The sequence below is a fragment of the Elephas maximus genome, chromosome 25 (genome assembly GCF_024166365.1).
Source record: "Elephas maximus indicus isolate mEleMax1 chromosome 25, mEleMax1 primary haplotype, whole genome shotgun sequence".
Taxonomy (NCBI): Eukaryota; Metazoa; Chordata; class Mammalia; order Proboscidea; family Elephantidae; genus Elephas; species Elephas maximus.
In genome coordinates, this window is record NC_064843.1 from 32,594,340 (window position 1) to 32,620,773 (window position 26,434).

General features: G+C 40.0%; 1 protein-coding gene across 2 annotated transcripts in view; it reads left to right on the forward strand.

The window, feature by feature from the left end:
- Positions 1–3,105: 3,105 nt before the first annotated feature.
- The window catches only part of SAMHD1 (SAM and HD domain containing deoxynucleoside triphosphate triphosphohydrolase 1), a 49,023-nt gene continuing 25,694 nt past the window's right edge, over positions 3,106–26,434 (forward strand). The window contains exons 1-9 of one of the 2 annotated variants that reach the window (XM_049869071.1): positions 3,106–3,531; positions 9,970–10,036; positions 13,158–13,230; positions 18,398–18,558; positions 19,590–19,705; positions 21,488–21,558; positions 23,555–23,707; positions 24,882–24,982; positions 25,095–25,203. In XM_049869071.1, coding sequence (XP_049725028.1) covers positions 3,321–3,531; positions 9,970–10,036; positions 13,158–13,230; positions 18,398–18,558; positions 19,590–19,705; positions 21,488–21,558; positions 23,555–23,707; positions 24,882–24,982; positions 25,095–25,203 — 1,062 coding nt within the window. In that variant the 5' untranslated portion in view covers positions 3,106–3,320. The remainder of the gene's footprint in view (positions 3,532–9,969; positions 10,037–13,157; positions 13,231–18,397; positions 18,559–19,589; positions 19,706–21,487; positions 21,559–23,554; positions 23,708–24,881; positions 24,983–25,094; positions 25,204–26,434) is intronic. The other variant, XM_049869070.1, reaches the window with a different exon arrangement.

Consider the following 26,434-nt stretch of genomic DNA (forward strand, 5'->3'; position numbering starts at 1 on the left):
TGAATGGGACAGGACTGCGAGTGGATTTAAGTGGCAAACTGAAGAGCACAAGCTTTAGAGTCTGACAGCCACTGGCTTTGAATCCTGACTCTTCTACTTACCAGCAATGTGACCTTGAGCAAGTAATCACCCTGTGCAAGATCAAGTGCCCCTATAAAATAGGGGGCTGGGGGAAAAATAAGGAATACAACATTAAATTATACTTGTTATGGATTGAATTGTGTCCCCCAAAAATGTGTGTCAACTTGGCTAGGCCATAATTCCCAGTATTTTGTGATTGTCCACCATTTTATCATCTGATTTTCCTATATGTTGTAAATCCTACCTCTATGATGTTAATGAGGCAGGATTAGAGGCAGTTATGTTAATAAGGCAGGACTCAATCTACAAGATTAGGTTGTATTTTGAGTGGGTCTCTTTTGAGATATAAAAGAGAGAAGTGAGCAGAGGAGATAGAGGGACCTCCTATCACCAAGAATGAAGAGCCAGAAGGGGAGCATGTCCTTTGGACCCGGAGTCCCTGCACTGAGAAAATTCTAGACCAGGGTAAGATTGATGACAAGGACCTTCCTCCAGAGCCGACAGAGAGAGAAAGCCTTCCCTTGGGTCTAGCACCCTGAATTTGGACTTCTAGCCTCCTAGACTGTGATAGAATACATTTCTCTTTGTTAACGCCATCCACTTGTGGTATTTCTGTTATATCATCACTGGATAACTAAGATAATGCTTTTTAACAAACAAAAACAAATAGAAAATAAAAGTTCTCAAAAGCAGCTGCTTTGAACAAACCCAACTGGTTAAACTTAAAACCCTGCTTATATCCCTTTCTATTGCCCAGGAACCCTTGTTGTCAGGGTAGATTTTCCCCAAGTCTCATAAGCACAAACTTTCAAACCAGCCATTTCCAACTTCAAATATAAGTCTTTCACACATGCGCTATTTATTGTGTCTTTTACCCCCTTGTTTCGATTACACAAGTTTTGGCAACTGTCAGATTTTTTTTTACAAATTGTTTAGTGCTTAAGGACACTTGCTTTTCTGCCTTAGCCTTATGTACCAATGGAGAGCAAATCTGGTGGTACAGTGGTTAAGAGCTCGGCTGCTCACCAAAAATGTTGGCAGTTTGAATCCACCAGCCGCTCTTTGGAAACCCTATGGCACAGTTCTACTCTGTCCTATAAGGCCGCTATGAGTTGGAATAGACTCAACAGTGAGTTTTTCTTAATACTCCCTTACCTGAGCCCTGGTGGCCAGTGGTTAAGAGCTCCGCTGCTAATCAAAAGGTTGGCAGTTCGAATCCACCAGCCGCTCCTTGGAAATTCTACCGGGGAGTTCTAGTCTGTCCTATAGGGTCACTATGAGTCAGAATCAACTCGGCGCCCGTGGTTTGGGAATTTGGTATACTCCCCCACAAGGGCTCGATAGCTGGCTAATGCATCTTGTGCTCAGCCACCACACTTCTGTCAGTGAATTCTTGCTAGTATGCCGCCCAGGTTTCAGCGGAACAGCCAGACTAAGACAAACTAGGAAGAAAGGCCTGGCGATCTACTTCCAAAAATCAGCCAGTGAAAACCCTATGGATGACAACAATCCAATCCACATCAGATCATGGAGGTAGTGCAGGACCAGGCAGCGTTTCGTTCCGTTGTGCACGGGTCACCATGAGTCAGGGACCGACTTGAGGACAGCTGACAACAACCAAAAACACCAAACCCCTTGCTGTTGAGTCAATTCTGATTCATAATGACCCTATAGGACAGAGTAGAACTGTAGCATAGGGTTTCCAAGGATCAGCTGGTGGGTTGGAACTACCCACCTTCTGGTGAGCAGCCAAGCTCTTAACCACTGGGCCACCAGGACTCCTAACAACAACAGCAGTATAAAATAATTTTGTATCAAAAACCTATTAACAAACAATGGTGGACAAGTTACTAAGACCATGGACTTGGGAGCCAGGCTAGAATGCCTGGGTTTGAACCCAGGCTTCATCACTTGCTAGCTGTGTGATCTTGGGCAAATCACTTATCTCACTGTGCCTCAGTTCCTACAACATAAGGTTATTGTGGTAAGTAAATGAATTATTTGTGAAGTCCTTAGAACAGTGCCTGGCACACAGTAAAGCTCTAAGTGTTTGTTAAGAGTATTTTAGTTCCCACTCAATTATTAGTTCATACTGCTTGATGATGAACTAATGCGCCTCATTCATCCTTCATCCCCTGGATGGGAATGGTAGAAAGGTGTACCGTCTTTATTATTATTGGTAGTAGTGGTATTGGTACCATCCACCACCCACTGCCGTCGAGTTGATTCCTACTCATAGCGACCCTACAGGACAGAATAGAACTGCCCAGTAGAGTTTCCAAGGAGCGCCTGGTGGATTCGAACTGCCGACCTTTTGGTTAGCAGCTGTAGCACTTATTAGTAGTAGTCCTTTAATTCAGTCAGTTGCATGGACCAGGATTTATAGGAAAGCTTGGGCCCTGCCCCAAAGGGGCTGACGTGAGAAGGAGATGCCTGCCATTTTCACACATTGATACTTTTGGATAGTAAAAGTCTTTGAAGGTAAATTTTGAGAAATCAGATTGACCCCTTCCCTTCCTCTGAGCAGGGCGTTGGGGTGGAAAGAGGAGTTGAAGGGGTCTTTCCAAAGATGTGTCTCCATTTGGAGGGTAGAAGTTTAAAGCCCACCTCTTTAGGGAACCCTGAAGGAAGTGTTCATGGATAGACAGGCATCCCCAATATTGAAGTGCAAGATTAGGGTCTTCGACTTCAGCCCCTTGCCCATTTTTCCCTCTTCATTGGAAAGGTGCTGACAGTGTGATGGCCTTTTATATTTAAGTTTAAAAAACAACAACAAAACAGTTGGCGTCGAGTCAGTTCTGACCTATGGGGGCATCTGAAATCCAGCCAAGGGGACGCCTGGGATAGTCATTTGGAGGAGAGCTACCTTCAGATCGCCAGAAGAGCAGCCATTCCAGAGTGTGGCCAGATGTCCACCAGGGCACGCCCTTTCCCCGCCCCTGCCATTAGCACCGACCAGAGCCCGGGCCTTAGATACACTTCCAGCCCCGCCCCTTAACGTAAACTCCTCAGCCTAAGCGAGGACGACGGGATTGACGCTGCGCCTGAGCAGGTGGCCATTTGTTTGCAGTTGCTGGACTGCTTTGGCCCAGGGCTGGGCTGTCAGTGCGCCTGCGCGGGAGGCCTGTTGGCCGGCAAGGCTGAGCGGACTCGCCTCCAGAGCGGGGTAGCCAGTGCGTCTGCGCGCGGGCCGGCGCCGCAGATCCTTGACTCGGCTGCGCCGGGCGCTGGGTGCAGCCATGCAGAGCGCTGAGCCGGAGCAGCCCTGCAAGCGGCCCCGACGCGATGGGAGCCCGAGAAGCCCGCAGAACACCCAGACTGCAGCGGCGCCGGAATCCCCGGAGCGCGAACTCCACCCCGACCCCAAGACCTGGGGCCCTGAGCAGGTGTGCGCCTTTCTAAGGCGCAGTGGCATCGGTAGTGACCCTCTGCTGCAGACACGTTTCCGAGGTAACGGGGCTAGAGGGGCCGGGGTGGGGGGGCCCAGGGACGCCGATCCGAGGCGGGAACCAGCTGGGGCTGAGGAGAGTGCGCCCTGAGGTAGGGGGCAAGGGGCCCCAAGGAGGACGACCTAAAGCGGAGAAGGGAAGCTGGACGCGGGAGGCGCCCAGAGGGGGAGACCTGAGGTGGGGAATAGAGACAGGAGGCAGAGAGCCTTCGGGAGGAGGCCACCTGAGCCGGGGAAGGAAGACTCCCCCCGGAAGGCACTCAGAAGGGGTGGACCTTGGCCGGAGGGCGCCCAGGAGAAAAGGGGGCCACTTGAGGTTGGAGGGGCAGTGGCAGATTTTGGTCTTACTTTGATGGGTTTCTTCAGGAACTTGCTACCCTAGTGCCAGGTGGATGATACTCGAGTCCTTTTTGAAGTGAGAGAACTTGATTGGAGGGTTGCTGTCATTCAGGCTCTGTGTTACCGCAGATCCTTGCATGCTTGCCACATTAGAGTATGTTCTGAGGCTTTTAAGTTTCTATTTCCCGTCATTTAACTCCTAGTTGTCCCGAAGGGGAGGGAGCTTGTTCATCTCTGAATTAACATAGCATTCCAGTAGGGCTCTAAGCAAGTGTTTGTTGACTGGGTCAGCAGAGTTTGGTAATATTTTGCTCTTCGAATGCAGTTTCCCTTGCTCATTCTGAACACTGGGGTTGTACAGCTGACCACTGAACCCCAGCAGCCCACACCTTGGTCACAATCGCATGGGGGCAGTATGGACTCAGTGAGCCCTTGCTCACACCAGATTTCTGAAGTAGCCTATGTAAGTGCCTTTACTGTCTCATCGTGTTCAGTATCCATCCACTTGAAATCTACTCAACTTTCTGTGTTGGAATGTGAAACTTAGCTCCCAATTTATTCTCTGAGGCGCTCAATAGGAAGGTGGTTCTTTAGTGGTTGTGATTTGCAAATCAAGTTAACTTTTGCAATGGTAGGGTGGTGCCCATTTTGCTGAGGTTGTTTTTTTTTTTTTTTGAGGACAGAGGTGGGAGGAACTTCAGTGTTTCAGGACCTAAAGATAGCTTGAATGGGTGCGGGGAAATTGCAATTCTCTTTTTTAGCTTCCCCCTTTCGTTTCGTTTTCCTCCAAGGCAGGGATGGAATTTTTCTTTGAGTAGCAAGCACGGGACAGGAGTAGCTTTCAATTTTGTCTCTAGAATATGACTGGCTATGTTGTTGAATCTCTGTTTCATTTGTGCTCTGTAGATTAATTCAGCAGCCTCCAGATCGATCTATGTTCTCTCAAACATGTAGTCTAGTGCAGCAGAAGACACTACATGCCTTCAGTGGGTAAAATTCAAGTACAAGGTGCTGGTTCCATGTTTCATTGTGGACTACAATCTTACAATATTCCTGAAATGTAAATGCCATAACCCACGATTTTTATAGATGAAGTATTTGAGGTCTAAAGATATTAAGTAACTTGCCAAAAGTCACACAGCTAGGAAAAAGCAGCTGGATTTTAAGCTTTGGTCTTTGGACTTCAGGACTCATGCCAGTTATACCTGAACATATGCTCTCATCAGAAACCACTGGAGAACATAACCAAATTAGAAAATCATATAAGAGCAAAGGGGGAAAAATAAAATAGAAAAATGGGCAAAATAACAGACTGTTGACAACCAGCCAGTAAACACAGGAAAAGATGTTTACTTTCAACAGCAAGCAAAGAAATACCAATTTTTGCTTTAGACAGGAAAAGATTTAAAATGTTGATAATAGGGGAAATGTTCAATAAAGTTTATGGAAATCGCAATCAGCTCAACCATATTAATGGACAGTTTGGCCATACCTTTTTTTTTTTTTTTTGGTAATACCTTTTGACTTTAAAAGAATTTCATTTATAGGAATTTACAGATGTAATTGAACTGGTATTCAAAGAATGTATTCAAGTGATTCTTGTAACCATAGGTTATATAAAAAAAAAAAACAGAAAATTAGAAATAACCTAAATATACTACTAATAATATATAATAGTGAAGGCTAACATTTATTGAAGGAGCCCTGGTAGGCTAACAGTTAAGCATGATGTCCTTCTCCAGGGACTGATCCTTCCTGATAGATAACATCCAAAGTATATGAGACGTAGTCTTGCTATCCTTGCTTCTAAGGAGCATTCTTAGTTGTACTTCTTCCAAGACAGATTTTTTTGTTCTTTTGGTAGTCCATGGTATATTCAGCGTTCTTCCCCAACATTGCAATTCAAAGGCTTCAATTCTTCTCTGGTCTTCCTTATTCATTGTCCAGCTTTCGCATGCATATGAGGTATTGAAAATAGGATAGCTTGGGTTAGATGCACCTTAGTCTTTGCTTTTTAACACTTCAGAGGTCTATTGCAGCAGATTTGCCCAGTACAATGCATCCTTTGATTTCCTGACTGCTGTTTCCAAATGAAATCCTTGACAACGTCAATTTTTTCTGCATTTATCATGATGTTGCTTATTGGTCCAGTTGTGAGGGAGCAGAGTTGCAATCCCAGTGGGCCTAGAAGGCAGAGCTGAAGACCAGGGCCGAGGGGCCTCTACCCAGAACCCAGAGAGCATGGTTAATACACAGAGCCTCAGGCCAGGGCCGTTGCCTAGATGGTCTCACAGAAGATAGGATTATTTTCAAGGCTTGAGAGCTAATGTAAATTCTTTTGCTGGGTTTGGGACTTGTCTGGTGCCTATTATCCCATCTTTCCTCCTAATTTCTCCCATTTGTAATAGAAATGTCTACCTTGTGCCTGAACCCCCATTGTACTTTGGAAACATAACTTGTAATCTAGATTTCACAGGTTCACGGACAAAGAAGGATTAATTCAGAAGATGAGATTTTGGATTTGAAATTTATTTAAGACTTTTGCATTGATGTGAAGGGGTGAATGTGTTTTGCATGTGGCTAAGACATGAATTTTGGGGGGCTGTTATATATTGAATTGTGTCCCCCCAAAATGTGTATAAACTTGGCTAGGCCATGATTCCCAGTATTGTATGGGAATTCCCAGTAAGTGCCAAATAGTAAAAGCCTAGATTGCCTTGAAGAGACTGTTGGTGGAATTATGGACATCAAAGGCAATACTGGCTCCGAAGGAAGTGAAGAGATCTGCAACGCTGGAGACAGTGCAGATGGTGGGAAGCAGGAGCAGATAAATGGTGACAGCAAAACTGGCATCAGATGGTACAGGAGCGGATCCATGGAGTGAGAGAGCTGAGTGCTTTTGGGCAGGAGGTTTGTTTGCAGAGTAGGGTACCTCTAGGCACTTATCGCCAGAGCTAGGTTTGCTGAACCACGGAACAAGAGAGCTGAGCACCTTCAGGCGGAGAGGCCAAGGAAACAGGAAGCAGAAACTGAAGAGACAAAGAGCATGGGAAGCAGAGCTGCCTCAGTCTCAAAGGCTGGGGCCACGACCTCTGAGGTTTCAAAGAGTCAGATCTTCAACTCAGCTCTGGAGTGTGGGGCTGTCATTCATGTGTGTCAGGGTGATGGGGCCAGATCTGCTGCCCACAGCTGAGGGGACAGGGCTGCCACATCCAAGGGGCAGAAGAACGGGACCTGTCAGGGCTGAGGAGGTGGGGTCACCACTCAGATGGACTAGGAGAATTGGGCCGCCCAAATCCAAAAGAGTCAAGTTGCCATCCCAGTGGGCCTAGAAGGCTGAGCTGAAGCCCAGGGCTGAGGGGCCTCTACCCAGAATCCAAAGAGTGTGGAACACCCAGAGTCTGGAGGGCAGGGCTACTGCCTAAATGGTCTCAGAGAACAGACAATTATTTTCAAGGCTTGAGAGCTAATGTAGTGTGTTCTCCTGGGTTTTTGACTTGTTTGGTGCCTGTTATTCTTTTTTTTCCCTCTAATTTCTCCCATTTGGAAATGTCTACCTTTTGCCTGTTCTGCCATTGTACTTTGGAAGCAGGTAATTTGTACTGTAGATTTCACAGATTAAGAGGAATTTTGCCCCAGGATGGAATTTGGACTTGGAGTTGATTTAAGTTTTGGGATGATACAATGGGCTGAAAGTGTTTTACATTTGGCAAAGGCATGAATTTGGGGGGGCAAAAGGGTAAAATGTTATGGATTAGATTGTGTTCCCCAAAAGTGTGTATCAACTTGGCTAGGCCATGATTCCCAGTATTGTGTGATTCTCCACCATTTTGTGATCTGATGCGATTATCCTATGTGTTGTAAATTCTAACCTCTATGATGTTAATGAGGCAGGATTAGAGGTAGTTATGCTAATGAGGCAGGACTCAATCTACAGGATTAGGTTGTATCTTGAGTCAATCTCTTTTGAGCTATAAAATAGAGAATTGAGCAGAGAGGAGAGGGACCTCCTACCACCAAGAAAGAAGAGCTGGAGCAGAGGGCATCTTTGGACCCAGGGTCCCTGCACTGAGAAGCTCCTAGACCAGGGGAAGATTGATGACAAGGACCTTCGTCCAGAGCTGATAGAGAAAGCCTTCCCCTGGAGCTGTTGCCTTGAATTTGGACTTCTAGTCTCCTAGACTGTGAGAGAATAAATTTCTGTTTGTTAAAGTCATCCACTTGTGGTATTTTTGTTATAGCAGCACACTAGATAACTAAGACAGGGCCCAAGGGTAGAATGTTATGGTTTGAATTTTGTCCCCTAAAAATATGTGTTGTAAATCCTAACCTCTATGTCTGTGGTTATAATCCCATTTGGGAATGTGTTGTCTTTGTCATATTAATGAGGCAGGGTTAGTGTAGGGTGTGTCTTGAGTCAACCTTTTTCGGGATATATAAGAGATTAAACAGAAATGGGGGAAGAGAGATACCAAGCCACATGAAGATAGCCCAGGAGCAAAAGCTCAAAGAGACAGGGACCATCCTCCAGAGCCAAGAGAGTGAGAAAGCCTTCCCTTAGAGCTGGCACCCTGAATTTGGACTTCTAGCCTCCTAAACTGAGAGAAAATAAATTTTGGTTTGTTAAAGCCACCCATTAATGGTATTTCTGTTATAGCAATACTAGATAAGTTGAAGAGGTTAGAAGACAACTTAATCTCATTTATGTAGAATTACATAATTGCATAAATAAATGTTTTCAATGTTTTAATCAAAAATGTTAACAGTGGTTATAGGAAGAATTTAAGTAACTTAATATTTTATACTTTATATCGAATAATTATTTTTTATGATAAAAAATACAAAACAAGCCATTTTCATTTAAACATTTTTTCCTTTTCAGAGAACTAGTTATCTCTAGGAAGATTTTGGTTTATAAACAGTCCAGAGTTTTGAATTCTGAGGTCAGGGAGGACTAGAGTTAACTACATGGAAGGAAAAAGGAGAAAAAATATATTTTTAAGATTTTCAGAACAACAGAGTACTGCGTGCTTTTCACCGAGCTTTTTAGAAAGAAATCAACACTTCAGGCAATCTTCAGGCTGTGGCTTTGACCTGAGAATTCTGAGAACAATAGACCTAAATTTCCTTCCCTACCCCCACACCCATACTGTTTTAAAAGGAAGCTGCTGACATGACAAAACTCCACAGGTAATAGGGTTTCACTCTACCTTTTTTTTTTCCCCTTTAGCTGTTTTGTTTTTTTTTTAATTGTGGTAAAAATGTATACAACAAAGCATTTGTGAATTCGACATTTTTTAAATGTACAATTTAGTGACATTGACCATGTTCATCATGTTGTACAGCCATTAGCACTGTCCATTTCCAAATTATTCCATCACTGTTAACAGAAACCTAGTGCCCCCTCACTGTTTGTTTTTGTTTTTTTGTAGCGGGACTTTTTGCAAATAACTTACACAAATAATTTTTTAAATTTTTACCTAATTTATCAAAAATTGTCTCTTTTGACCAGACTTAAAGGTCTGACTGAGACTAGAAGGAGCCCGGAGGTCATGGTCCCCAGACCTTCTGTTAGCCCAAGACAGGAACCATTCCCAAAGTCAACTCTTCAGACTGGGATTGGACTGGACTATGGGATAGAAAATGATACTGGTGAAGAGTGAGCTTCTTGGATCAAGTAGACACATGAGACTATGTGGTACCTGTCTGGAGGGGAGATGAGAGGGCAGAGGGGTCAGGAGCTGGCTGAATGGACATGGAAATAGAGGAGGAAATAGAGAAGGAGTGTGCTGTCTCATTAGGGGAGAGCAACTAGGAGTATATAGCAAAGTGTTTATAAATTTTTGTATGAGAGACTGACTTGATTTGTAAACTTTCACTTAAAGCACAATAAAAAAATTTTTGTCTCTTTTGGTATAGTTATCTAGTTAAAATTATGCTTCATAAATACCATTGCAAAAAAGGAGTACTTGGAACAGCCCATTGCCTGTAAAAAAAATGTTGGTCTGATCAGGTAAATTCTGGTGGATCAAAGTGGAAGAACTTGAAAAGCACATGTTGTAAATATTGAATTCATTCATCTTTTTTTCTGTCTTTCACAGAAAATAAAATCACGGGTTCACTACTGCCGTTTCTTGATGAGTCTCTTCTTGAAAATCTTGGAGTTAGGTAAGAATGATAAAATTCACATTATAGCCGAACACACTTAGGATCATTTTATTCACCTTTGAGGGACGAAGCCCAAGATCCCTGATATTAATTGTCCTCATTTTAAATCTATGAAGTGTTTTAAAATAGAATCCCCCTGCCTTCTGGTTAACACAGTATTTTGTTACTGTTTTTGCTGCCTGGAAATCCTATGTTTAAAATTACCTTTGATTTGTATTTTAAAGAATTTTGCCAACAAGGCTTCATGAAATTTCTAATGACCAACTTTTTACTCTCAATTTCAAAATAATTGAATTATATACACATTGGAAAATTTACAAGAACGGATAACCAAAAAAAAAACTCATTGCCTTCGGGTCAATTCAAGACTCATACAGACCGTATAAGACAGAATTGCCCTCTAGGATTTCCAAGGAGTGCCTGGTGGATTTGAACTGATGACCTTTTGGTTAGCAGCTGACCTCTTAACCACTACGCCACCAGGGTTTCCAACAAGAACGGATAGGGAAAAAGAAATGTTGGCAAGAAATATCAAGGCTATGACCCTATATTGAACATCTTTAGATTTTCTTCAGCCTGGCTAAAGACTGGAAGTGTTTTAAAGACACTCTACAAACAACTTTGCCACATTGTTGTTGATGATCTGGGACAAGTTATTTAACCTTCCCATTTCTGTACCTCTGAAATGGAGAATAATAATGAGGCAGTGTATGTAAAGTGCTTAGAGCATGGTAAACCCTTAATAAATTATACACATAGGAAGATTTCCCTATGGAAGGCTGGGAATTGTAGATTAGAGTGGGAGCCACTTTAAAGATCTCAGTTGAGGATCCATTGGTTAAATTATTCCTTAAAATGGAGTTATTGTTTTCATTAGGGAATTAGCAACAGTGATGAAATATGGGCCTTTTCTTTTGGTAATTTCACTTGGCTAAATGTGTTCACAGTAACCAAGGAATCAAAACAAAGGATTACATGCATGGAATTATTTCATGCACTGTTGCTTAGGAATTGATAGTGGAAGTACATTGTTAAAAAAGATCACCCTAGGACATTTAACTGACTTTTAATAAACATCCTTTGGATCTGAATCTTCAGGGACCTGATCTTGGCTCTTTCACAACCACGTTCCCCCTCTCCCTAGTACTATAGCTTTCCAGCCCCCTCAACTCCCCTCAGACCTCACCTTTAATACTTATTTCTTGTGCGTAAGTAGTTGCTTACTGTTTGAACTAAATGGGATTTATCTTACTAGAGTCTTTCTTTTAAAGATAACCATATTCTTCTTTGTGGACCAAATACTATTGAATTAATTCAACAAATATTTATGGAGGGCCCACCATGTGCTAGGAATTCTTCCAGGAATTTGGGACACATACGTGAATAAAATAGACAAAATTCCACAAGAAACCCTATATGGCACACCTCTTCTGCCCACCTTCTACCTCTTAGGTGGATTTGACACAGCTTGTTAGAGCTGTGCCATCCTATATGGTAGCCACTAGCTACATGTGGGTATTTAAATTAATTAAAATTAAATTGAAAATTCAGTTCCTCAGTTACAGTCTAGCTTTCTTTCAAGTGTTCAATAGCTACTTGTGGCAACAGTGTTGCACAGATATAGAACATTTCCATCACAGCAGAACATTCTATTAGATAGTCTTGGGGAAACAGAGTAGGGTCAGCCCCCCTTACTCATAGTGGTACCAGTGCAGCCAACTTGCTAACGTATCCTGGTGCTCTTTTCCCCACCTTCCCTGTTTCACCCCTCCTATTCTCCCACTCCATTCCCAGCGTTCATTTCCCAAAATGTATTATCTGTATGAAAGCTCTTGTGGGCTCTGCTTTCTAGAGGAAACCAGCTTAGACAAGCACTTCTTATATTTACTCAATTTTATGATCAACTGTTGATTTATAGGAAACCCTGGTGGCATAGTGGTTAAGTGCTACAGCTGCTAACCAAGAGGTTGGCAGTTCAAATCTGCCAGGCGCTCCTTGGAAACTCCATGGGGCAGTTCTACTCAGTCCTACAGGGTCTCTATGGTTCAGAATTGACTCGACAGCAGTGGGTTTGCTTTGGTTTGATTTGTTGATTTATAAAGGCTTTTCTGGGAAAGGAGAAGCATTAGATCTTAGAAATGTTGAAATATAGGAAATCTTATTACTGTAGCAAAATACTACTTTTCCTAATATTCCAGCCTATGCCTATTTTAAGTCTTTATTTAAAGCCATAGCCTTTGCAAAAAAAAAAAAAACCAGGTGTTTGGTGGGTCTTAAAGGTAGAAACTTAGTCTTTATTGTAACTCCAGTGCTGAACACACTATCTGGAAAATAGAAAGCATTTATTAAATAGTTGTTAAATGACTTTTACTCTTCTTCATAAAGCTTTATAGTCATGTCAAATATTGTGAGGTGGTCTTACTATTAGGCTAAATTAAAAGATGGTTATGGTTAATTGAGGAATCGCTAAGAGTTCTGTGCTAAATAAGTGCATATGATTCGTACATTCTCGTTTAATCTGTGTCCAGCCCTGTAAGGTAGATAATCCTATCCCTCTGTTATAGATGAGAACATCAATGAACCAGGGCACACCAATTCCATGTGCAGATCTGAGCTGCTTCTGATTCCAAAGTCCTCTTTTATTATTACCATGCCCTAATTCAGAGTGCAGTGTTGAGCTTTCACTTTCATGTGCCATGCAAATTCAGGTCAGGAAGGTAGATGTTGACTTCAGTTTGGTTAAAAAAAGTTTGATGTGTAAATTGAACATTCAGCAGAGATGGAAGTGTGAAACTGGGGCTGGGAAAGAGTGGGTTAGAGAACATAGACCTGGGCTTCACCTACAGGTAGGAGATGTCGAAGTCCTGAGTTTACCAAGTGAGAAGAAGGTCAAGGACAGAACCCTGGGGGAGGCCTACATTGATTCAACAGAGGCATCTCACGTCATAGTTGCTGAAGAGGAAAATCTTCCAGGATGAATATGTTCAAATTACTAATTGTTCCTTCCACCTGACTTCCCTTCTATTAGTACAGATAATCTAGGGTTGATTATATGCGATTATATACTCCAGGGATTATTAAGTAAATAATGACAGATTTGCTTATCCTGTTTTAATTGTAGTTCCTCAAAAGAGAGAGAGAAGCTGCTTCATCATATTCAAAGACTGAGTCAAACTCAAGTTGATACAGTGAAGGTATATATGTTTTTTTTACATAAAGTAATATAACCCAATCATGTAAAATTCATTTTAAAAAGAATGAAATCTACTTCTGGGTTATAGGATTGTGGGTAATTGGGGATCTTTCTACTTTTCTAAACATTTCCTAAAATGAGCACAGAGTATATAAATCAGAAAAAAACTAAAATATTTTAAGCATACAGAAAAGTACAAATAGACCACCACTCAGCTTGTTAAAATCTTAGTATTTTGCTTTATCTGCTTCAGACTATTATTTTTAGAACAAACTATTAAAAACAATTGAGGGCCTCGTTTATACCCCTATACTGTTTCCTATTTTCATTTTTCCCTCCCCAGAAGTAAGCATCATCCTGAATTTGGTGTTTATCATTTCAGTGAATATTTTTATACTTTTGTTGTTGTTATTGGGGGCGTCGAGTCAGCTCTGACTCATAGCAAGTCTATGTACAACAGAACGAAACACGGCCAAGTCCTACGCCATCCTTACAATCATTGTTATGCTTGAGCCCATTGTTGCAGCCAATCTTGTTGTCTCTCCATCTTGTTGAGGGTCGTCTTTTTCGTTGACCCTCTTCCTTATCAAGCATGACGTCCTTTTCCAGAGACTAGTCCCTCCTGATAACATATCCAAAGTACACCAGATGGAGTCTTACCATCCTTGCTTCTAAGGAGCATTCTGGCTGTACTTGTTCCAAAACAGATTTCTTCATTCTCCTGGCAGTCCATGGTATATACTATATTCTTCACCAGCACAATAATTCAAATGCATCTATTCTTCTTCAGTCTTCCCTATTCATTCTCTAGCTTTTGCATGCATATGTGATGATTGAAAATACCATGGCTTGGGTCAGGTGCACCTTAGTCCTCAAATTTACATATTTGTTTTCTGATACTTTAAAGAGGTCTTTTGTAGCGGGTTTGCCCAGTGCAATACATCGTTTGATTTCTTGACTGCTGCTTCTGTGGGCACTGATTATGGATCCGAGTAAAATGAAATCCTAGACAACTTCAGTTATTTTCTGCATGTATCATGATATTTATTGGTCCTGTTGTGAGGATTTTTGTTTTCTTTTTGTTGGAGTTTAATGTATACTGAAGGGTGTAGTCTTTGCTTTTCATCAGTAAGTGCCTCGAGTCCTGTGCTTTCAGGAAGCAACGTTGTGTCATCTGTATATCACAGGTTGTTAATGAGTCTTCCTGCAGTCCTGATTCTGTGTTCTTTTTCATATAGTGCAGCTTCTTGGATTATTTGCTCAGCATATTACATATATATGTACATTACTATGTATATATGTGTATCCATAAACAATGTATAATTACATTTTACATCTTTTTTTAAACTTTGTATAAATGGTATTATACTATAAGTAATCTTCTAACACTTTCTTCATTTAACATTGCTTTTGAGAATCATCCACATTGACACGCATAGCCCTAGTTGCCCCTCAGTTATAGAATAACTTTGAAAGTTGTACTAAATTTTCTTGTCAGTTTTGGTAAATTTTTTTGTCAAATACTAGTTCATGTAGTGAGTATATCCCTAAAATGTAATCTCTCAATAATTGTTTATCCCTCCCCTTCCTTTCAGACATCAAAAACCATCAAACTTCAGAGCCCCTGCCCCAAAAATTCTGATTCTGGAAATTTAGAGTGTCACTCCAGGAATGTGACTTTTTCAGAAGCTCTTCAGGATAAGTCTAATACTACACTCAAAAGACTGTTTCCTTGTTGGTTGGTAACAGGAAATGTTGTATCCCTGGGTCGTACAAATGGTTAACATGCTCAGTTGCTAACCAAATGGTTGAAGGTTCGAGTCCACCCAGAGGTACCTCAGAAGAAAAGCTTACTGATCTACTTCTGAAAAATTAGCCACTGAAAACCCACTGGAGCACAGTTCTACTCTGACACTCATGAGGTCAGTATGAGTTGAAATTGACTCGATGGCAACTGGTTTGGCAATAGGAAATACACCTTACTGATCACTCTTCTGACGTCTCTAGGTTAAGAAAACTTAGTTTCAGACCCGTTGCTGTCAAGTCTATTCCGACTCATCGCGACCCTATAGGACAGAATAAAACTGCTCTATAGGGTTCCCAAGGAGTGGCTGGTGGATTTAAACTGCTGACCTTTTGGTTAGCAGCCAATCTCTTCACTTCTGTGCCACCAGGGCTCCAGCTGGAAGAAGGTGTAGGATACCCCATTCTCCTTTTCCACCCTTTTGAATGAACAGAGCGTCATCAGGGTTGGTTTTTTTGTTTGTTTTTTAATTTAATGTACAATATTTGAGTTCTTTCACATCCCAACTAGAACACATCTTTCAGTTTCCTTTTGCAAGTTAGTATGTTTATTTTCCATTGTAAGTCATGTTTGAGAAATTCAGTGGATGTGTTTGGTGCAAATCTGTAATAATTTTCTTTTATAGACAAGTTAGTGATTCCTATAGCAAGTATTTTATTTGAAGAATAATCAAATTCCAGGCCTTTCTGGAAAAGTTTTCTAATATATAAAATACTTCATTCTTTTTTATGAAAATATAAATAGAATGGTCATGTATTAAAATTGATAGGTAAACATTTTATCAGTAGTTGGAAAAAAACTTCTGTGTTCTATTTTGTCCTTCCTCAATAGCAGCTGCATAGGGTATCTCAGGTAGGGGTTAGGAAAGGTGGGTTTTCTCCATTAGATGAGACCATCTCGGGTAATCCCTGAGGTCACATTTTCATAATTACCAGTTTGCAACAAAGCTATTTTTGAAGTAATATTCAAGGGGCAGTCAGTAGTTTCATTTGTCGCCCCCCCTTTTTTTTTATTAAAAACAAAATCATTAACCTCATTTATAAATTATAAATTACAGTTGTTGAAAATATATTTTCAAAAAATATATTTGAAAATGTATTTTAAAGGTATTGTCTTAGTTACCTAGTACTGGCATAACAGAAATACCACAAGTGGATGGCTTTAACAAAGAGAAATTATTTTCTCACAATCTAGTAGGTTACAAGTCCAAATTCAGGAAGTCGGCTCCAGGGGAACACTTTCTCTTTCTGTCGGTTCTGGAGGAAGGTCCTTGTCTTCAATCTTCCCCTGGTCGAGGAACTTTTCAGGCGCAGGGACCCCAGTTCCAAAGGACGCGCTCTGCTCCTGGTACTGCATTCTTGGTGGTATGAGGTCCCTAACTCTCTGCTTGCTTCCCTTTCCTTTTCTCTCTTGAGAGATAAAAGGTGGTGCAGGCCAGACCCCAGGGAAACTCCCTTTACCTTGGATCGGGGAGGTGACCTGAGTGAGGGTGGCATTACAATCTCACCCTAATCCTCTCAATATAAAATTACAATCACAAAATAGATGACAGCCATACAATCCTGGGAATCATGGCCTAACCAAGTTGATACACACATTTTTGGGAGGACATAATTCAATCCATGACAGGTATCATCTACTGTAATCAGTGAGTCACTGTTTAGTAGTGAAATCAATACTTTATATGATGTAGCTTTATCAGCAGTACACTTAAACATAGAATTGACCTAGTTCTCTACTTAAATATAGCTCTTAATGATTCCCACCCTAATTTGGTATCCACTTTTTATTCTTTTTACACAGTTTTACTGAGATGTAATTTATATCCTATACAATTCACTCATTTAAAATACACATGTTAACGTTCTTAGAAAATTCACAAGACTGTGCAGCCATCACCACAATCTAATTTTAGAACATTTTCGTCATTCCAAAAAGAACCACTTATCCATTAGTGGTCACTCCTCATTCCTTTACCCCTTCCCCCTCCAGTCCTAAGTAACAATACGGTCTTTCACTATAGATTTGCCTATTCTGGACATTTCCTACAAATGGAATCACAGTAGAAGGTCTTTTGTGACTGACTCTTTTCAGTTAGCATAATGTTTTTAAGGTTCATATATGCTGTAGCATGTATCAGTCTTTCATTTCTTTTTATGGCTGAATAATATTCCGTTATGTGGATATATCATACTTTGTTTATTCACTCATCTGTTGACAGACATTTGGGTTGTTTCCACTTTTTGGTTATTAAAAATCATGCTGCTGTGAACATTTGTGTCTGAGTTTTTGTGTGGACATAAATGTTTTCAGCTGTCTTATGTGTATAACTAGGAGTGTAATTGCTGGATCGTGTGGCAACTCAACGTTTAACTTTTTGAGGAACTGCCAGACTTTTCCAAAGGAGCAGCAACAATCCCATCAGCATTATATAAGAATTCCAGTTTCTCCGTGTCCTCACAAACACTTGTTATTGTTCATCTTTTTGATTATAGCCATCCTAGAGGATGTGAAATAGTATCTCATCGTGGTTGATTTATAGCTCCCTGATTACTGATGATGTTGAACATCCTTTCATGTGCTTCTTGGCTATTCGTATATATGTCTTCTTTGAAGAAATGGCTGTTCAAATCTTTGCCCGTTTTTAAATCAATTGTTATTGAGTTATTCATGTATTCTGTATATAAGTCCCTTATCAGATACACCCACTCCTCACTTATGGACATTGTTAGGTCCCAAAGACCAGGCTGATATGCAAAATCGTGTTGTACAAAAATGGAGGATGACCACATCAGGTCACAAAATGGAGGATGACTACATCATTACATAGCTGCCAGATTACATCACTGTATAACTGTCAAACCCCTGAGAATCATCACCCAGCCAAGTTGACACATAACCTTAAACAACACAGCCAGTGTTACTGTCACTTCATACCTCGACATTCGTTACTGCCAAATGTATGACATTAATGTGCAAAATAGTCAGATACTAGATTTTTCACTACTATTGCACAAGATAGTCGATAAGTGAGGAGTAGGTGTGTATGATATGCAAATATTTTTTCCCATCTGTGGTCGTCTTTTCACTTTCCTAATGGTGCCCTTAGGGTTTCCAAGGCTGTAAATCTTTACAGAAGCAGACTGCCATGTCATTCTCCCATGGAGCAGCTGGTGGGTTTGAACTGCCGACCTTTCAGTTAGCAACCAAGTACTTTAACCACTGTGCCACGAGGGCTTCTGTATTACTGTTAATTGATCAACTAAGAAGCTTTGACTTTTTAGTATAGTTAGGAATGGCTGTACAAAAATCTTAGGTGGACTTGTGTATTGTTATTTATATTAATTTAAACATAATTTTCTAGGTTATTAATGATCCTATCCATGGCCACATTGAGCTCCATCCTCTTCTCATCCGAATCATTGACACACCTCAATTTCAGCGGCTTCGATACATTAAACAGTTGGGAGGGAGTTACTATGTTTTTCCAGGAGCTTCCCACAACCGATTTGAGCATAGTGTGGGGTAAGACGGGCATGGGGGTGGGGACATAATAACAGTACCTCCTCTGTCTCGTGAAATAGTCATCTCATTTTATCATTTAAAGAATAACTTTACAAAATGGCTGTCATATTCTTATTGATGAGAAAATTGAGGCTTTTGACATACCTTGCTATATTTTATCTATTTTATGTATTCTTACAAGCCATCTCAGATCCTTCCTGGAAAGATAATAAAAGTGCCTGTTGAAGATCAGTAGTATGAAAGATTTGTGTATGAGTTCAAAACAAAAAATTGTTTAAAAGCTGATAGTGTTGGTTATTGATACAACCAATCCTATAAATTTGATTTGTAAAATTTTTCCTATAGTCCCTCTTTTGTCTTGTACAGAATTCCCCCTTTGAATCCAGAACATTTCCTTCCCTATCAGGAAATATATGTCAGAAAAGCATTCACAAGGTTAGAGAACGTAGCAGCTCTTTTACATACAACTAATTTGAGACTTTGGTCTGCTTTTCCTTTATAAAATGTAAACCAGGAGAACATGGGCAAGAAAGAACTAGAGAGCTTTTCAGATTTTCATGAAGTACTTACAGTGCATTACTTAGTTCTTTGTTGTTTGTTCTGAAACATTTTTTTCAAAGCGTTCGGTTCATTCAGGAAACTTCTTTGCTTTTGGTTTAGTTCAATTGTGCTGACCTCTCCTATATTGTGTGTTGTCTTTCTGTTTTGAAACATTTTTAATTACCCAGAACACAGGTATCTATACTTAAATGTTCATTTATTCATCAATAAATATTTGTTGAACACTAACCAGGCCTATTAAATCACAGACAAGATAGAAATTGTTGCTACTTTTGTGGAGCCCCAGAATGATATTGGAATTTTGTGTGTGTCCCTGCCCGGTTCTGAAATAGACTGTGTATTCTGTAAAGTTGCCCTAGAGATACATTAGAATGTTTGAGAAAACATATTAAAGCTTTTGAAGGCCAGAAGTGTCACTCATTTTTCAAGCGCAGAGTGATTTTGTTGTGTTTTTTCTTTTTGCTGTGCAGGGTAGGGTACCTAGCAGGATGTCTAGTTCGCGCACTGCGTGACAAACAGCCAGAGCTGCAGATAAGTGACCGAGATGTGCTCTGTGTTGAGATTGCTGGGCTTTGTCATGATCTTGGTGAGTTGTACAAAGAGCCAAAGTTGTTACGTAAAACTAACATAAATTACCTCTCTTTGAAATAGAAAAAACAAGCTAACCAAGAGAAACGTGGAAGTTCTGTTTTAGTTCTTTAACATCAATATAAATGCGCCATTGTTTCTTCCTTGATTGATTCATAAACCCAAAAACCAAACCCATTGCTGTTGAGTCAATTCCGACTCATAATGATCCTATAGGACAGAGCAGAACTTCCCCGTAGGGTTTCCAAGGCTGCAGATCTTTATAGAAACAGACTGCCACATCTTTCTCTTGTGTCATAAACCCAAAGCATTTCTATTTTATTTTCTTGAAGTCCATCAGTAAACTTCCCATGTTAATCATCTTTGCTACAGGTTATATGAAAAGACTTTGTAATAGTGAAGTTTTCTGACCACTATGTTTAGGATGATGTGAATTTGATTTTTCTTTTATCCTTCTTGTTAAAGGATAAAATTTTTCCTTTAATTACTTTGTCGAATCAAATTCATTCTTTTTATACCTGGAATACCTAATCTGATTTAGAAGATTAACAGATTTGGGCCACTTGAATCCAAATACAAGAATATCATCCCTTTCCTTTGACAAAGAGAAAAGGAATCGTCCCTGACAGCTTTAATCACAGGAGTTTTTATCCTTATCCTGGTAGTTCATTTCCACCTATTAGCGGAGCCTAAGAGTCAGTGTTGGGGTCAGTGTCTCTGTCTCAATAACCAGATTCTTAAAGGGGTTAGGTATGGTATTCAGTTTGTAAATCACACTGGACAGCTCATTTCCCCAGGAGACCTCAGTAGAACCAGCACCACCCTCTAGATAATAAATGTAACAGATTCTTGGCATGTTGAGAGGGAATTATCTAGAAACCTTCACTAGCACCCAGGGCTCTAAGCACTACAGCAATGAGCCTTTATGCACAGACTGAAACTACAAAGAGGGCCCTGTCTGTCTCTGCCCAGTAATTCAATTCCATGGAAGTTCTGAGAGTTCCAAGTTGTGCCCCAACAAAGTTTCAAATTATTAAGTGTTGTACAATTTTAAAATCATTTGTGAATAAATAAGATAAACCAGTGATCTCTACAAGCACTTTCTGTTGCCCATATCGTCAATAAAAAAATTGAGTTACACCCTCAATACGTGTATATTTATTATAAAACATATTAGGTGTATTGTAAATTTGTATAACCCATAGCCCATTGCCATTGAGTCAATTCTGACTCATAGTGACCCTACAGGACAGAGGAGAACTGCCCCATAGGGTTTCCAAGGAGCACTTGGTAGATTCCAGCTGCTAACCTGTTGGTTAGCAGCTGAGCTCTTAATCACTGTGCCACCAGGGCTCCAAATAAACTTGCATAAAAATAGATGTTTTTAAAGGCTAAGAGTGATAAAATGAAGTTCTAATATTTTCTTTCTGCACCCCAGTGGTGGGTTGCTCTAAAACTTCTGCTCCAATCCATAGATAACTCAATTCGAAGATTCCAAAAGTTAACATTCCTTTAACATTGACGCTCATTTTATTTACACAAAACTGTCTTTTCATCACATGTATGTAAGCTCTGAGGCCCCTCGATGGGGAGCTTTCTTTTCTATATGGCTCTGCTTCCTGTTCTCTTGTTTCAGAAAACAGGAAGAAAACATTGTTCCCCTTTGTGGTGTATCTATAGGTTATTAATTTCTGTGGATATTCAAGAGAGAAAAATGAATCCTGCTTTTACCAATTTACAAAACATTTTTCTTTCCTCTAAGGCTGCTTTTGTTTTTAAGGTCATGGACCATTTTCTCACATGTTTGATGGAAGATTTATTCCACTTGCCCGCCCTGAGATAAAATGGAAGGTATGTATATTCAGATATTCAATATGCAACAAAAAGGATATTTGGGCACATTATTAAATTATCTGTGTGGTTCCACTGTTGTGTTATAGTATATTTCTTATTATAGTTTTCAGGGTGTGAGTGTTGTGCATATAGATATAAATATATTGTTTTATTTTGTTTTTCCCATTTGATCCTCACAGTAATCTGTAAGGAAGGACTCATTATCTCCCTTACTATAAGTAAGGAAACTTGAAGCTCCTGGATGTGTATTGATGCACCCAAAATGACAAAACTGTTAAATGGTAGATCCAGCACTAAAAAAAACAGGTTTCTTGGCTGCCAATTTAATGCTCTTTCTACACTACTCTAAAATAAAATCGTGAAAGGTCAACTCTAGTTTGAACTCATTTGGTATGATCACACAGTGGCTAATACCAACCAAGTTTCGTCATATAAAATTAACCATTTTACAATTAGGCATTTGCACGTGGGTGACCCATATTTTTGGATTTTTAAAAAAATCAATTTTGAAATAAAATTAGGTTGGCTCCCCCACCCCTAGTTTTTATCATACTGTATTTGTGGAACCTGGAGTAGAAAAGGGTATTAATGTATATCTCAAGTTTATTGCATGTCAACCACTATTTTCTCCATCTCCCTTTATTTGTTTAAGGTATCATTCATGTACGATAAATTACGTCTTAAGTGTATATAGTTGAGTGAATTTTACCAAATGTATGCATCTGTGTAAGCACTCCCCAAGTCAGAATAGAGAACATTTTTATTTTCCTGAAAGATTTACTTGTGCCCCTTCCCAGTTAATTTTATTCTCCCCCCCAACCCCACCGTCCCTTTCTGATTTTTATAAGCACTGATTTGTTTCATCTGTTCTTAGGCTTGATATAAATAGAATCATATAGCATGTTTTCATCTGTCATGTCATTGCCGTTTTTGGAAGAGTATAGGCAAGTTATTTTGTAGACTGTCCCTCAGTTTGAGTTTGATGTTTTTTCATGGAGTCAGGCTATGCATTTTTTTGCAGGAGTGCCACAGAAGCAATATTGTGTCCTTAGTCCATAATGTCAGGAAGCATATAAAATCTGTTTGAATTAATGTTACTGGTGGTCATTTGGTTAAGTCAGTGTCTGCCAAATTCATCCCCTATAAAATTACTGTTATTCCTCTTTGTAATCAATTTGTGTCTTTGACTTAGTATTTAAAAAATAGTTACAGAACCACTAAGGTTTTGATTTTCATCTGGAGTCACTTTTGGTTTAAGACCTGGGATAGGACAGATGTCTCCAGGGGGTCATTTGATCTTTACAATGATTGTGAACTAGTAAGGAGAGACAGGTAGGCAAACTGAGGCTGATTTGAAATTCCAACGCAGATCTTGACTTCAGAGCCTTTGATACACTTTTACATTTGTTTTTACTGGCAAGTTTGCAATTACCCCTTTTCACCACTGGATGGAAATGCTAACAGAGCTTATAAATCCGTATATTCTAATACCGCAGAACTGAATTTCGTGGAGCAGTGGCTCTGAGCTTGGCTGCTAACCAAAAGGTCAGCAGTTTGAATCCACCAGCCACTCCTTGGAAACCCTATGGGGCAGTTCTACTCTGTCCTATGGGGCCACTATGAGTCGGACTCGACGGCAGCGGGTTTGGTTTTTGGGGTGTTTTTATTCATTAAAATGGAGTTCTACCTGTATGACCTGGTAATACTCTTCCAGGCACTATAAATGATTGTATCTCATCAAATGCATTAAATATATTTATGAAGTAATGAACATGATTTGTAAAAGATTTGTAGACTAGTAAAATATTGACGAATTTGACAGGTTTTTAAAAAATACCTGAAAGACTGTAGTTGGAAACCAGATCATTAACGTGCAGTAGAACCTTATCTCTGAATTAGCTGGGCTGAAGTAATTCTGATAATATGGATCCCTAATGGCTTTTTTTTAATGGGCCAGAGTCTATAACGGACATATTATGCTGACTTTTACCAGCACGAACAGGGCTCAGTCAAGATGTTTGAGCATCTAGTTGATTCTAACGGACTCAGAGAAGTCATGAAACAGTATAATCTCATCCCTGAAGAAGATATTTGTTTTATCAAGGAACAAATTACAGGACCACTTGAATCCCCAACAAAGTCTTTGGTAAGTTTGTGTACAACTTAATTTGAACTGACTAATGCTTTTTACCCAATCTTTCCCTGACTCCTTCAGTGTTGCACATTTGCCTATTTTACAGGGAATAAATGATAAAATATAAGTTTCACGTTTCTATTATTTAATGTAAAAAATGAAAGACAGACTTTTTTTGTCTTCTTACCTGAGTTCTTTAAAAATTACCATCCCAGATTATTTAATGAACATGGATTCTGTGTTTTATATAGAAACCTAAAATAACTTTGTTTAGAAATGTAAAAGCATATATCTTATTTATCTATTAAAATTAGCATATTCAAAATATTTAGGTCCATGAAGACCTAGAAAAAAAGTTGAACTACTTCAGAAGAAAATCTGTTTTGTTTCTTCTTCGATCTTTTGTCTTTCATTTTTTTTAGTTAAAAACAGAAATTAGAAAATAATTTCCCCCTGAGATTCTTAGGGGTTTTTTTCCCTCAAATATATACAACTCTACTTTTGTCGTGTAAGATAAGAGATGGAATTTGCAGCAAATAATCGTATTTCAAAAAAATGGGCCTCCAGAGATACTTGGAACAATGCATATCATTTATTCTAGGCGTATAGCTACTTCAAGATAGTACTATTTTCGATGCGTGAATTCAAGCATTATAATTTAAAGAACCTCCTTAATACTTCGTAGTTAGATCTTTATTAAAAAAAAAAAACTGTTAAACCAAGAAAACATAGAAGTTTAGCGATTGTGGGAAGCGTAATAGAGTTAGAATCCTTTCAGTGGCACAAGGAGGTTTAGTATTAGTAGGATATCATATACCTTGATCTTTCTTTCTCGTTTCTACTAATTTGGAGCCCTGGTGGTTGCAGTGGTTAAGAGCTGTGACTGCCAACCAAAAGGTTGGCAGTTCGAATCCACCAACCGCTCCTTGGAAGCCCTGTGGGGCAGCTCTACTCTGTCCTGTAGGGTCGCTATAAATCAGAAGCAATTCGATGGCAACGGGTTTTTTCAGGTTTCTACTAATTTAGGAATCAAGTGGATAAAAGAAAGAGTAGAACCTTCTAACTTATCTCATGTTCCCAGTCAAGTATCTGTTTATATTTTTCCCACTATGTAATTGCTTTGCGTTGCTTATGAATAAATTTGGTTCCTACCCTAAAAATTTTAGTGGGTTTCCTTGTCTTCCAGTGGACATATAAAGGGCGTCCTAAAGAGAAAAGCTTCCTCTATGAGATAGTGGCTAATAAAAGAAATGGCATTGATGTGGACAAATGGGATTATTTTGCCAGGTATGCACTGTGTTGAAAAGTGTGCTGAAATCTTTGTGTAAATTTAATTTTAGTATTTAAGGTACAGTTTCCTTGTCAAAAATTAATGTCTCTATCTTTGGAATATTTTTAGGGACTGCCATCATCTCGGAATCCAAAATAATTTTGATTACAGGCGCTTTATTAAGTTTGCCCGTGTCTGTGAAGTAGATAACAAGAAGCATATTTGTACTAGAGATAAGGTAAGCTATGTCAGAGGAAACAACAAGGAAGGTGTAGTTCCTGGTCTAAAATCTAGAAAAAAACACTCAACATTTTGGAAAAATCTACCTGATAAATAGTCAATCTCTGTATCTCTTTTTTTTTTTTTTAATAATTTTTATTTTGCTTCAAGTGAAAGTTTACAAATCAAGTCAGCCTCTCACACAAAAACCCATATGCACCTTGCTACACTCTCCCAACTTCTCTCCCCCTAATGAGACAGCCTGCTCCCTCCCTCCACTCTTTCTTTTCGTGTCCATTTCGCCAGCTTCTAACCCCCTCTACCCTCTCATCTCCCCTCCAGGCAGGAGATGCCAACATAGTCTCCAGTATCCACCTGATCCGAGAAGCTCACTCCTCACCAGCATCCCTCTCCAACCCATTGTCCAGTCCAATCCATGTCTAAAGAGTTGGCTTTGGAAATGGTTCCTGTCCTGGGCCAACAGGAGGTCTGGGGGCCATGACCACCAGGGTCCTTCCAGTCTCAGTCAGACCATTAAGTCTGGTCTTATGAGAATTTGGGGTCTGCATCCCACTGGTCTCCTGCTCCTTCAGGGGTTCTCTGTTGTTTTCTCTGTCAGGGCAGTCATCAGTTGTAGCTGGGCACCATCTAGTTCTTCTGGTCTCGGGATGATGTAGTTGCTGGTTTATGTGGCCCTTTCTATCTCTTGGGCTCCTAATCACCTTGTATCCTTGGTGTTCTTCATTCTCCTTTGATCCAGGTGGGTTGAGACCAATTGATGCATCTTAGATGGCTGCTTGCTAGCATTTAAGACCCGAGACGCCACTCGTCAAAGTGGGATGCAGGATGTTTTCCTAATAGATTTTATTATGCTAGTTGACTTAGATGTCCCCTGGAACCATGGTCCCCAGACCCCCACCCCTGCTATGCTGGCCTTCGAAGCATTTGGTTTATTCAGGAAACTTCTTTGCTTTTGGTTTAGTCCAATTGTGCTGACCTCCCCTGTATTGTGTGCTGTCTTTCCCTTCACCTAAAATACTTCTTATCTACTATCTAATTAGTGAGTACCTCTCTCCCACCTTGCCTCCCTCCCCCCTCTCATAACCACAAAAGAATGTTTTCTTCTCAGTTTAAACTATTTCTCAATTTCTTATAATAGTGGTCTTATACAATATTTGTCCTTTTGCAACTGACTAATTTCACTCAGCATAATGCCTTCCAGGTTCCTCCACGTTATGAAATGTTTCACA